Source organism: Lytechinus pictus, chromosome 8, assembly GCF_037042905.1.
Source record: "Lytechinus pictus isolate F3 Inbred chromosome 8, Lp3.0, whole genome shotgun sequence".
Taxonomy (NCBI): Eukaryota; Metazoa; Echinodermata; class Echinoidea; order Temnopleuroida; family Toxopneustidae; genus Lytechinus; species Lytechinus pictus.
The window spans coordinates 33,371,362-33,385,235 of NC_087252.1; the positions used below are offsets into that span (position 1 = coordinate 33,371,362).

General features: G+C 38.1%; 1 protein-coding gene across 1 annotated transcript in view; it reads right to left on the reverse strand.

Annotated features, from left to right (window-relative positions):
• The window catches only part of LOC129266504 (DNA polymerase epsilon catalytic subunit A-like), a 64,774-nt gene that overhangs the window by 38,086 nt on the left and 12,814 nt on the right, over positions 1 to 13,874 (reverse strand). Inside the window, exons 9-20 of the mRNA XM_064103954.1 lie at positions 13,360 to 13,556; positions 12,645 to 12,764; positions 11,666 to 11,912; positions 10,967 to 11,179; positions 10,431 to 10,538; positions 9,639 to 9,767; positions 8,648 to 8,750; positions 7,687 to 7,833; positions 5,921 to 6,066; positions 4,591 to 4,739; positions 3,689 to 3,781; positions 2,899 to 3,043 (exon numbers count right to left, since the gene is read on the reverse strand). Of these exons, the coding sequence (XP_063960024.1) occupies positions 2,899 to 3,043; positions 3,689 to 3,781; positions 4,591 to 4,739; positions 5,921 to 6,066; positions 7,687 to 7,833; positions 8,648 to 8,750; positions 9,639 to 9,767; positions 10,431 to 10,538; positions 10,967 to 11,179; positions 11,666 to 11,912; positions 12,645 to 12,764; positions 13,360 to 13,556 (1,797 nt within the window). The remainder of the gene's footprint in view (positions 1 to 2,898; positions 3,044 to 3,688; positions 3,782 to 4,590; positions 4,740 to 5,920; positions 6,067 to 7,686; positions 7,834 to 8,647; positions 8,751 to 9,638; positions 9,768 to 10,430; positions 10,539 to 10,966; positions 11,180 to 11,665; positions 11,913 to 12,644; positions 12,765 to 13,359; positions 13,557 to 13,874) is intronic.

Here is a 13,874-nt window from a genome sequence, read left to right on the forward strand (position 1 = left end):
TTACAAAGCAATTTTGTTGGTGGAAAAAGTAAATGGTAACATCATTTATATGGGTCTCAATGTCTGTGCAAAATGTTGCATCAATCATTGTATGTGAACCCCTTCAAAACCTTGTTCTGAAAAAAAAAACAATTTAAACAAGTTTAAAGGAACTTACAAACACCAGCATGGCACAACGATAGAGTACAGCTACTTTTGGCCTCTTTAATGAAATATTTGGGCTTGTCTTGGGCTTGTTTTCCACCAAATACAAAGGAACTTACAAACACCATGATGTTCAGCATTGCATCAGGATAGGAAACGGCTACTTTGGGCTTCTTTGAGGAAATATTTGGGCTTGTTTTCCACCAAAATCAAAGAAACTTACAAACACCATGATGTTTACCATTGCACCAGGATTGGGTACAGTTATTTGGGGCTTCTTTGAGGAATTATTTGGGCATGTTTTTGGATGGTTTTCCATCAAAATCAAACAAACTCACAAACACCATGATGTCTAGCATTGCACCGGGATAGGAAACGGCTACTTTGGGCTTCTTTGAGGAATTATTTGGGCATGTTTTTGGATGGTTTTCCATCAAAATCAAACAAACTCACAAACACCATGATGTCTAGCATTGCACCGGGATAGGAAACGGCTACTTTGGGCTTCTTTGAGGAATTATTTGGGCATGTTTTTGGATGGTTTTCCATCAAAATCAAACAAACTCACAAACACCATGATGTCTAGCATTGCACCGGGATAGGAAACGGCTACTTTGGGCTTCTTTGAGGAATTATTTGGGCATGTTTTTGGATGGTTTTCCATCAAAATCAAACAAACTCACAAACACCATGATGTCTAGCATTGCACCGGGATAGGAAACGGCTACTTTGGGCTTCTTTGAGGAATTATTTGGGCATGTTTTTGGATGGTTTTCCATCAAAATCAAACAAACTCACAAACACCATGATGTCTAGCATTGCACCGGGATAGGAAACGGCTACTTTGGGCTTCTTTGAGGAATTATTTGGGCATGTTTTTGGATGGTTTTCCATCAAAATCAAACAAACTCACAAACACCATGATGTCTAGCATTGCACCGGGATAGGAAACGGCTACTTTGGGCTTCTTTGAGGAATTATTTGGGCATGTTTTTGGATGGTTTTCCATCAAAATCAAACAAACTCACAAACACCATGATGTCTAGCATTGCACCGGGATAGGAAACGGCTACTTTGGGCTTCTTTGAGGAATTATTTGGGCATGTTTTTGGATGGTTTTCCATCAAAATCAAACAAACTCACAAACACCATGATGTCTAGCATTGCACCGGGATAGGAAACGGCTACTTTGGGCTTCTTTGAGGAATTATTTGGGCATGTTTTTGGATGGTTTTCCATCAAAATCAAACAAACTCACAAACACCATGATGTCTAGCATTGCACCGGGATAGGAAACGGCTACTTTGGGCTTCTTTGAGGAATTATTTGGGCATGTTTTTGGATGGTTTTCCATCAAAATCAAACAAACTCACAAACACCATGATGTCTAGCATTGCACCGGGATAGGAAACGGCTACTTTGGGCTTCTTTGAGGAATTATTTGGGCATGTTTTTGGATGGTTTTCCATCAAAATCAAACAAACTCACAAACACCATGATGTCTAGCATTGCACCGGGATAGGAAACGGCTACTTTGGGCTTCTTTGAGGAATTATTTGGGCATGTTTTTGGATGGTTTTCCATCAAAATCAAACAAACTCACAAACACCATGATGTCTAGCATTGCACCGGGATAGGAAACGGCTACTTTGGGCTTCTTTGAGGAATTATTTGGGCATGTTTTTGGATGGTTTTCCATCAAAATCAAACAAACTCACAAACACCATGATGTCTAGCATTGCACCGGGATAGGAAACGGCTACTTTGGGCTTCTTTGAGGAATTATTTGGGCATGTTTTTGGATGGTTTTCCATCAAAATCAAACAAACTCACAAACACCATGATGTCTAGCATTGCACCGGGATAGGAAACGGCTACTTTGGGCTTCTTTGAGGAATTATTTGGGCATGTTTTTGGATGGTTTTCCATCAAAATCAAACAAACTCACAAACACCATGATGTCTAGCATTGCACCGGGATAGGAAACGGCTACTTTGGGCTTCTTTGAGGAATTATTTGGGCATGTTTTTGGATGGTTTTCCATCAAAATCAAACAAACTCACAAACACCATGATGTCTAGCATTGCACCGGGATAGGAAACGGCTACTTTGGGCTTCTTTGAGGAATTATTTGGGCATGTTTTTGGATGGTTTTCCATCAAAATCAAACAAACTCACAAACACCATGATGTCTAGCATTGCACCGGGATAGGAAACGGCTACTTTGGGCTTCTTTGAGGAATTATTTGGGCATGTTTTTGGATGGTTTTCCATCAAAATCAAACAAACTCACAAACACCATGATGTCTAGCATTGCACCGGGATAGGAAACGGCTACTTTGGGCTTCTTTGAGGAATTATTTGGGCATGTTTTTGGATGGTTTTCCATCAAAATCAAACAAACTCACAAACACCATGATGTCTAGCATTGCACCGGGATAGGAAACGGCTACTTTGGGCTTCTTTGAGGAATTATTTGGGCATGTTTTTGGATGGTTTTCCATCAAAATCAAACAAACTCACAAACACCATGATGTCTAGCATTGCACCGGGATAGGAAACGGCTACTTTGGGCTTCTTTGAGGAAATATTTGGGCTTGTTTTTGGATGGTTTTTCATCAAAATCAAACAAACTTACAAACACCATGATGTCTAGCATTGCACCGGGATAGGAAACGGCTACTTTGGGCTTCTTTGAGGAAATATTTGTGCTTTTTTTTTGGCTTGTTTTCCACCAAAATCAAAGGAACTTACAAACACCATGATATTCAGCATTGCACCAGGATAGGAAACAGCTACTTTGGGCTTCTTTGGGTTGGTGGTCTTGATGTCAAAGTTCTCAGGGAAGCTGGCTGGCATCACACACCAGATACCGTCTGTATCCAACTCCAGAGGGCGCCTGTCAAATGACAATGTAAAGATTCTTTGGTAGTGATGTCAGAGGTTTGCAAACTAGCTCAATTCATGAATATGAATGTCAAACTCATTAAGGTCTCATTTACATGTATAACCATTATTCCTCTTAAATTACAAACTTGTTTACCATTTTATAAAATAATGCACATGCTTATTTTTGTGATGTAATGGTGATGCAAGCAACTCGGGTATAATCTTGGCGCTTGTTGCACCTTTGTTAATACTATAAAGTGGTCTACAACACCACTAACACTTTCTCACCTGTGCATTATTTGTACACCAGTACATGATTGATTGATTGATTGATTCATTCATTTATTTCCACAGATTATTACAGAATACAGTACAATATATTCCAATGCATAAAGAAAACATACACTACACAAAACAATAAACCAAAATCTCAGACAAGAAGAGAATAGTATATGTAAATGTGGGGGATCATTTAAAAAGTTAAAAACTTATAACATAATCCCAATTTTGTCAATAAAAGTTTGAGTTTTGCAGAGAAAGACTAGAAAAAAAAAAATGTAGTTGAGGTAACTTAGTCTAGGAAATTAAAGTTTTTGTAGAAGAAACGTTTTAAGTTTTTGGACAACCCACATCATGATAATGTAAAGAAACCTACCCGATCTGTTCGATGAGTTCTCTAGCACGGGTTATGATCCCAGCTCCAGTGTAGCACACAATACCGGCCATCTCCATCGAGTACCATCGAGATCTATACCAAGTAAATAAAACCAAGGAATATGCTTTCAACACTCTACAACTGATCTCTAACAAGCAGTTGCCAATTTGGGGGATGAAAAGAATTTATGCAAAAAATTGAATCCATTAAATGCTTAAGATACTCAAATAAACAATAAAAAGGAAAAACATTTCTAATTCTCACACTTCATAATAAATAATAATATATACATGTATATTCATAGAGTGCAGAAACTATTCACTAAAGTTTATATTCTACTGCTCTACAGACTCCTAAAATGCTTGTTATATATGAAATACATGTGTTTTGAGTTTTTATTTGAAGTTGTTTACGTATGGTGCTTTCCTGACTTCCAGAGGTACGCTATTCCAAACTTTGGGGGCTCATTGGCAAAACAAAGAGGAATGCAGAAAATAAACCGTATGAAAAGACGCATAGTGCCTTTGTAGTGGAATTCCTGCTTAAAGTCTTTTGACAAGGTACCTAATAGCTGTAAGTCTTTGTGAAGTGGGGCCCAGATGATGTAATAATAAGTATAAATTTGTATCAATTTATAACTATCAATTTATGGAGGCACGATAGCTCAGTCGGTATAGCGGGGGTTTCGGATTCCGGTGACCCTGGTTCGATTCCCACCTGGTGTGCCAGTGCCCTTTGGTAAAGCATTAATCCTGATTACCAGGTCCCTTGGAATCGACCCTAAGCCGTCGGTCCTCTGGTTGCTTGCTCACACGCATCCATGCTTTCTTAGCAATCGGGTAAAAAAAATCACCACCATTTAGCAATTGAAATTGGTAGAGTGGCTGGGAGCACGAACCTACCCTTTCCTCATGACATATCCATAGAATGAGTTGAGGATACACTTGTGAGCCAGCTGCAGAGAGTCGTAGAGAATCTCCTTGTTCATAGCACTCTTGATCTCAGCAGCATCACCCTTCTCTGTCGCAGCAACGACCTTCTTCTTCCAAACCTGCCATTTCAAAGATAAATAAATAAATAATATTCATGTAGGATTTGTATAGCGCACATATCCACCTTGCTAGGTGCTCAAGGCGCTCCTATATTACCCCGGCTAAGCTAGTCTACTGATTCTGGTGCGCACAGCTTTTTGAGGAATTACATCCTGCCGGTACCCATTTACCTCACCTGGGTCAAGTGCAGCACAGTGTGGATAAATTTCTTGCTGAAGGAAAACACGCCATGGCTAGGATTCGAACTCACGACCCTCTGTTTGAAAGGTGAGAGTCAGAACCACTAGACCACGACGCCCCCACGATGAAGATGAAGATGAAGTTTAGTCCAATCAATCACAACAATACAAATGGAATGCTTCTGGCATTCTCAACTGTGTTACATAATTCAATATATCAGCAGTGCTGACTTAAAAAACAACTCCATGTAAGATGAATAATTTTTTTCAAAGAAAGAGAGAGAGAAAAAACAACATTCATTTCATTAAAAAAATCCTACATTCTTTGAAATTGATTACGAAACCTGTATTTCCTTTCATAATCTAGTTTGATATGCAATAACTATCTCATATATTTTTTTTATTTAATTTGTTTAAATACATCTTTAATATAATGAACAAATTATCAATTCTTATGGAAGTTAATTGATCTGGAATTATCTTTGTAACCAGTCACCTGAAATTATACTCATCTCACTTGTGATACCTGTTATCCATTATATCCATGTTTAATTCAATACTGAATGATAATTTCAAAATTGTCTTCAAAAATTCAAATCCTAACATATGGTTTTTTTTTCAAAGTTGACATCAGTTTATTGACCGCTAAATGACCCTTGACATTCACCTAGAAGTCTGAAATGACATATCAACTTGCAGATTCTTGATAATCATACAAACATTTTATGAAATAGGGATTTATGCCTTCAAAATTATCATGAAAATTTAAAATCTTAACCTTGGTTGAGTTGTTCATGTTGATAGCACAACATAGTCAAAGTTCATTGATCCTAAATGACGTTTTACTTTGATCATGTGACCTGCAACTTGGACATGATGATCTGTGATATTTGATTACCCTTATGCCCAAGTTTCATCATATAGATCCTTTTACTTCCTTAGTTAAGATGGCATTTAAAAACAACTTACAAGACCCAAACTTGATAGCTTGATAGACTGACCTTTAGAAGCCCTTTGAACTCATAACGTCGATCTCTGAACGCCCTCACAGTATCGACGTAGAAAGAGTTCTCTCTCTGGCAAATAGTAGTATCTCTTTCTTCTTGCTTCGTAATCTTTGTCTTCTTGTACGCTTTACGACAATACTCTACAAAAGATGCAAGGATGATCAAAAGATATCCAAATACAGTGATTAATTCTCAATCTCTGGAATTACCCTTAGACGGTCAATGAAAGTATTATAGGGCTAACTGCAACCCTATAACCCTCACCACTTACATAACACCACAACCTCCCCCTCAGTTATCAATTTGCTCTGCAATTTCAGTGAATACAGGAAGGAGAAAACATTGTTAATTCAGTATGATTGATTTCCACTTTGAAAACAATTACAATGCAATATTTCACATTTAAAAATATAAATAAATGTTCATGGTTGGATCATTAAAAGCACAATATGACTCATTCAAAATGACCTCTGACAAACAGCATCACGCAAATTCAAGCAGGAAAATACCATTACATAAGAGAGAGAAAAAAGACAGGGTGAGACTAAAAAGAAAGGAAAATCAAATACAGTAAATATCAATAGTCAAGGAACAGAGAAATTGCACAATTACACAATATTTGAACATGCATCAAGTTTGATGAAGCACTATGAGAAAGCTTGGCTGCCCAGGGGAGCGTTTCATCAACATTTTCGTCCGACAACTTGTCAGATCTGACAACTTTCCTTGATAATGATTGGCTGAGAGTCGCCGTTACCATAGTAACTGTCGGATAAAACAGTACTTGTCGGATAAAACGTCCGACAAGTCCTTTCATGAAACGCTCCCCAGGTCTCCAGGCCAATGACAAACATTTGGTCAAAATCCATATCTTCATAATTAATTAATAATTTTATATAGCACTTAATCCATTGGCCCAATGTCTCTAACCCCCTTTACAGATATTTATTACTCATGAACACAATGCACATACTTTCTCCAATCCCTGGGGAGCAATCCAGCAATCTGATCATACCTTGAAGTCGTTTCTTTTCCAGCTTTGCCTATCTTAGTCCAATGGACCAATGTCTCTAACCCCCTTTACAGATATTCATTTCTCCTGTACACAATGTACATACTTTCTCCACTCCCTGGGGAGCATTCCAGCAATGTGATTATACCTTGAAGTCGTTTTCTTTTCCAGCATTGCCTATAGCACTTAGTCCATTGGACCAATGTCTCTAACCCCCTTTACAGACATTCATTTCTCCTGTACACAATGTACATACTTTCTCCACTCCCTGGGGAACAATCCAGCAATGTGATCATACCTTGAAGTCGTTTTCTTTTCCAGCGTTGCCTATAGCACTTAATCCATTGGACCAATGTCTCTAACCCCCTTTACAGATATTCATTTCTCATGTACACAATGCACATACTTTCTCCAATCCCTGGGGAGCAATCCAGCAATCTGATCATACCTTGAAGTCGTTTTCTTTTCCAGCGTTGCCTATAGCACTTAATCCATTGGACCAATGTCTCTAACCCCCTTCACAGATATTCATTTCTCCTGTACACAATGCACATACTTTCTCCACTCCCTGGGGAGCAATCCAGCAATGTGATCATACCTTGAAGTCGTTTTCTTTTCCAGCGTTGCCTATAGCACTTAATCCATTGGACCAATGTCTCTAACCCCCTTGACAGATATTCATTTCTCCTGTACACAATGCACATACTTTCTCCACTCCCTGGGGAGCAACCCAGCAATGTGATCATACCTTGAAGTCGTTTCTTTTCCAGCATTGCCTGTTCTTCTTTACCAAGTTCATGGAAGACTCTGTGAGGCTCGCCCGGATTGGCTGGGGGGATCTTCTCTATCTCAAGCTGCTGTTGAATCCTGTGATACTCACCCCTTGAAGCTGGCACTAAAACAAATAGGATACAGAGAAAACAAGGTGTAACACATTCTTTCTGCTGTTACATTTGGTAATGCCCTAGGTCCCCACCCTATCAAATGGGCAATTCCATAAAATAATCCACCATGGCCCTGTTGCATCAACGTTTCAATGGCATAATTTTGTTTACCACAGTTTCTGTTTGCCAGAGTTTTTTAAAGGCAAAAGTTTTATGCAACGGGTCCCTGATGTTGCTGCATGACCATACTAAGTTGTTATATAATTCCAAACAGGTTCTTTGTCCGGACAACACATCAATTTCAAGAACTTTGTGCGAAGTAGTTTTCCAATATACCATGTTGATAGGATAGGACCATAAATTTTGGCAAACCTTCTTTTAAAAAGAATTATAAAGATTTCAAGACCTTTACAAACAATATTCACAGCTGTTTGTGCTATTTGATGTATGTTGAGAAACCCCGGTGCAAAGAAGATGTTTTTGTCTCCTTCGGTGTCCAAACGATGGCCCCAATCTAATTCTTTGATAAAGACTTTTGTTTGAAGACTGGCATCCCATCCCTCATACTGTTCATGTCCAGTATTTGCGATATAAAAAAAATGACAACCCTGCCAGTTGTTGTAATCCAGACAGGTTATTTGCCTAGACGAACAGAAAAAATTCTGTCAACAGAACTTTAATGACATGATACATGTAGATGATTTACTCCAACTTACAGAATAAAAAAGTAAATCGAGGATTGGCCTCGACAGCCATTCCAAGAAATCCCGTTCAGAGGGAATGCAAAGAATGAATTTAATTATTTTTATTCTTGTTTCAACTTACTGTAATCTCCTCTCCACATCCATGCCATTTTTCTCTGACATCTAGCTCCTGGTTTGTTGAAATCACACGCTGCACAAACGGCTTCATCTACCATGGCTGAAGGCTGCAAGAAATACAACAATATACAAATAATGAATGTTTGTGAGTGCAATGGATAGAATACTTCACGAGGAGAAAGATGAAATGATCCATTCAACGAGGCACCATTGCACCCACAAACATTCATTATTTGTTTAAAATGACACCTAAAAATAGATACTTGTCATCTTACATGTATAACTTTGAATAAAAGTGCATTCAGTGGAAACGCGGTTTGTTGTCGCAGACAACACGCGCACTGCAAACACATGTACAGTGCCGGAGGTCTCAGCGCGTGTGCAATGGACAAAGTTGTATGGATCCGAAATTGCACGGATGACATCATTGCAAAATGGGCTATTGATCAACATCAAACAACCAATCAAATGACAAGAATCTATCTAGGTGTCGTATTGAGTAAAATAACAAAAAAATTTATCGCCATACCAGTAAAATTATTTTGCATCAGATTTTAATAAAACAAGATAAGCTTGTTTGGTTTTTCTAGTCTTAATACAAAGTAACTAGTTGTTTAAACAGACTTACCCTTAAATAAAAATTCAATTCTAAGAGAAAAGAATTTTGCTTCTTCAGCCCATCTCTATTATTTTACACATTGTCCAATACAATATTGGTTCATAACGAATTCATCTTATCATATGAGCTAATGGGTCAATCAATTGAAAATCAAGCACGAGTACCAAGATCAAGCATAATGGAGTGTTGCAAGAAGTCGAGTTGTAACTGACCATCAATCAACAACTTGCATTTCAGTAATCGAATGACTAACCCTTGATTGTGGGACTTACGATTGATCTAGAATTTGCGTTTTAGACTAAATGTAACATCATTTAATGATCTCTCACATGATCTGCATCATACAACCCGCATTGCCAATTTGATAACCTCTCACCTGTAACCTGTTAGTAAGGATTATATTAGGGTACATAGCTCCGACATCAAGATGATAGATAACAGGATTCTCAAGCCTGGCAGGGTTGTCCCGGAGTGCAGCTAACTTTTCCTTGACCTCCTCACAGACCTAAGACAAAAAATTAAAAAAAAAGTTTTGGCCAGAGTTTGCACCAAACATAAAATGTTGTTTGTACAATACTTTCACCCATGCCTGTATGATATTATTAATACTGCCACTTAAAACAACAAATCTCAGAAAGACAAAAAACAATAAGTTCGCAAAGCCATTCCAAGTTTGTTTCATAGAATAAATGAATCATACCTCTTGCTTTTTAAACTATCTTGACACACTACCAACAGAGCTCAACCAATCAGATTTCCTCAGACTCTCTTTTGTCCCTCTCATTCTTGATGTTAAGAAAACAGCCCCAATGGTTCTTGGTCCCCAATCCAATGAAAAAGGCTCGGGGGGACCACTTCTATTGACGAGTGGATACCATGCGCGACCATGGGGTCTCGAAGAAGCACCCTAAACACATATTTTCCATTTTCTGAAAATGCACCCCTTAACAAGTATTGGCGTGTGAAACCCTACCCTTAACAAGTATAAACGAAACAAGCGATACTCTTGGCAAGTTCCCTGAATTGACCCCCTAAACAAGTAAAGCGATATTTTGTTGATTAGTCCTGTTCACACTCTAGATCATTTATATGTATGAGGCGTAGTTTTGCCTTGCATATTGTTATGTGTGACAGACAGTCCTGCCCAGGCGTTGAATAAGTATTTCACCTCTTCAAAGTTTGTGACGGTGCTGAGCGGGATCTTCTCCTCGACCTCGATGGCATGCTTCATTGTTCTCTCAACATCCTCTATCAACTGCTGGAAAGCCTCAGGGACCTTAAAACAATGAAAGAAATAGTCAACATTAAAAAACAGAAGAGTTGAAAGAATGAATTTAATCTAATGCTATGGTCACAAATACCTTTACGAACACCATACAAATCATTTCATACCATTGTTGCTATGTATAAAAATAGTTTGTACTGTGTTCGTAACGGTATTTGTGACTGAAGCATAAGACAGCTATAAAATTGTTCTGTTATATTTAGGAAGAATAACATCAACAGAGTTAACATTGCGAATAGTAAATTCCATCACATTCAGAATAATTACAATTAACAGTTGCATGAATGTGCATGACTTTGTTTCTGTAGTCCCAGTAATGCATTTATGTGTGTAGTGCACAGGACTTATCAACAAAATTTGATTCAATGAAATATCTGTCTTAATCTTGTCATCTTTTACAAGAACTTGGTTTTAATTACCATTCGGAAGCGGCAAGGCAGGTCACTTCTAAATACACCAGATTCCAGCGCCTCAACGTGACCTCCGACGTAAGTCTCCGTCTCCAAGACATGGCCATCCCTGGTCAGCTTATTGAAGACTGCCTCTTGTTTGTTTGGGAAGATGATGTTGGCATGGAAGGCCTGGACCATCAGTAAAGCCTCGCAAAGAGTTCCAGATCCCTTTCGCAAGACCTAAAACAACAAGGACTGGGGTTCAAATCTCACCATCATCACCATCATGCCCATCAAAATCATCATCATCATCACCATCATCATTATCATTATGCCCATCAAAATCATCATCATCATCATCCTCATCATCACCATCATCATCATCAAAATCATCATCATCATCACCATCATCACCACCACCATCATCACCATCATCATCATCACCATCATCATCATCACCATCATCATCATCACCATCATTATCATCACCACCATCATCACCATCATCATCATCACCATCATCATCACCACCATCATCATCATCATCATCATCATCACCATCATCATCACCACCATCATCATCATCATCATCATCATCATCATCATCATCATCATCATCATCATCATCATCATCATCATCATCATCATCATCACCATCATCATCATCATCATCACCATCATCATCATCATCATCATCACTATCATCACCATCATCTCTGTCAATACCTCATCAGGTTCCATAGGAATGATGGTGCACAGTGCGAAGATAAAAGGATGCACATATTTCATGTACAGATAGTACGTCGCCACAGCATCCGAGACGGAGTAGTTGGCAAGGGTCTGTGGTTGCTCACTGGCCATGCGGCACATCTCCTCCGGGTCCATCTCAATAGGGTCGTATCGAAGCTTGGCCTTGGATGCTGCCTTTAGATTCTGAGAGCCAACGGGAAGGTAGCTGTCACGCTTGACCCATCTAAAATTAAGTGACAAAAAACTTCTTTAATTTAGGTACTTACAACCATGATACTCAAGAATTCACAATCATTTCATGAGAAAGTCTAACATCAATTTCCATCAACTCACCATACCATTGAAGTTCTAGATTTATGATCTAGTATGTTTATGTAAACCTCACTTTGTGAAATCAATTTCAGCTAACCGGCCCAATTTTTCTACATAGAATTCACTCCTTGATGCAAGAAACAGATCAGTAATCAAGTGCAACTTTGCTACAAATTGCAAGATGAATGATTGATTATGGAACTCCAATTAAAATAGATTTGCAATTATCTAAAGTTTCCTACAATACCCTAATGAATACAGCAACAATGTTCACCCATTGCGTACACAGAGCATCCAACCTTAATTGTGAAAAAATCCCATTCTTTATTTCTTTTTATCCTATTTTCCAGAGTAAAATCTTTATTTTCTTTAAATTTTGGAGAACATACCAAAAATCATAAATCTCACAAGTTAAAAAAATCCTACTTCTAGGGGAACAATCATATTGAGTGTCGCTTTCCCCTTAAAAATCATACTAAATAGTACAAAACTCCTCATCCTTACAAGTTTCAAAAATTCTATTTCTAGGGAAAAAAATCCTTATTGAGTGTTACTTTTCTGTTAAAGATCCTACTAATAGGTTAAAATCCTACGAATTGGCAGCTCTTTGTACCCCTGTCAAGATGCTTGAGTGATGACCTACCTATAAGCATCCATATGTATCACACTTCTGCACTTGTATTCACCAGCTGCATCCTTCTGAAATCCAATCTCTCTATACATATCAATACCATGGTGTTTATATCTGGTCTCGATGAAAGGCCTATTGACAAACAAAAAAGAGACATAACACCAATCGATCTGTATTTGTACAATTGGCTCAATAAAAAGTCTAGAGGCACAAAATAAAAACATAAGACAAATCTAGCTGTTTGAATCAGGTCTTGATGAAAGGCCTATAGACACAAAATAAAGAACATTTGAACAGTCGATCGGTATTCAGATTGTCTCAATAAAATGCCTAGACGCAGAAAAGCACTCTGTACATGTCAATGATATTTCCATCTTGTCTGAATGAAGGACCTATGGACACATAATACAAAACATTACACCAATCCACAAATAAATACCAGTACCTTTGACATTTTACCTCAGACCCCACAATCATATCGGATCATTGCCACTCCCACATGCATATATGAGCCAAGTTTGATACTGAACCCTCAAACTGTTCCTTGGTTATCAAGAGATCAAGAATGGGAACAGACAGAAAAATGGACAGACGGACGGCCTAAAAACATAATTCTTCCGACAACCTACGGTGAACAGAGGTATGGAAAAAGCCATGGAAATAACAACTCGTGTATATTCTGAACAAGTAAAACATTGTAAAGGAATCCGTACACTGTTATACGTACCAATCAAAATTGTCTCCATTGTATGTGACAATGATGTTGGGTTTGATCTCGACGACGTGATCGATGAATTTCTGAAGGCAGGCCATCTCGTTCTCCTCGTTAAAAACGATGAAGGGTCCTTCGAACTCAGGCTTTGGGGTGTATTCAAAGTCTTCTACATCTTCTGAGATGATCTCACGATTAGTGATTAGATAACCCTTTTAGAAAATTGATGTAAAGAAGAGAGATTACAAAAATAGGCAGGATACTGTGTTAGAATGTGCTAGAGAAGCTCTTTTCTCTGTTTATTTTTAATTCTTTTTATTATTTCATTGGATTTATTTTTTAGTAAAAAGATATTAATTTGGGATGGGTTGTCAGGCAGGTTCAAGGTAGCTAATCGGTAGCTAATCAAAGTCTTCTACATCTTCTGAGATGATCTCACGATTAGTGATTAGATAACCCTTTTAGAAAATTGATGTAAAGAAGAGAGATTACAAAAATAGGCAGGATATATTCAAATGTAGTCACAAAGG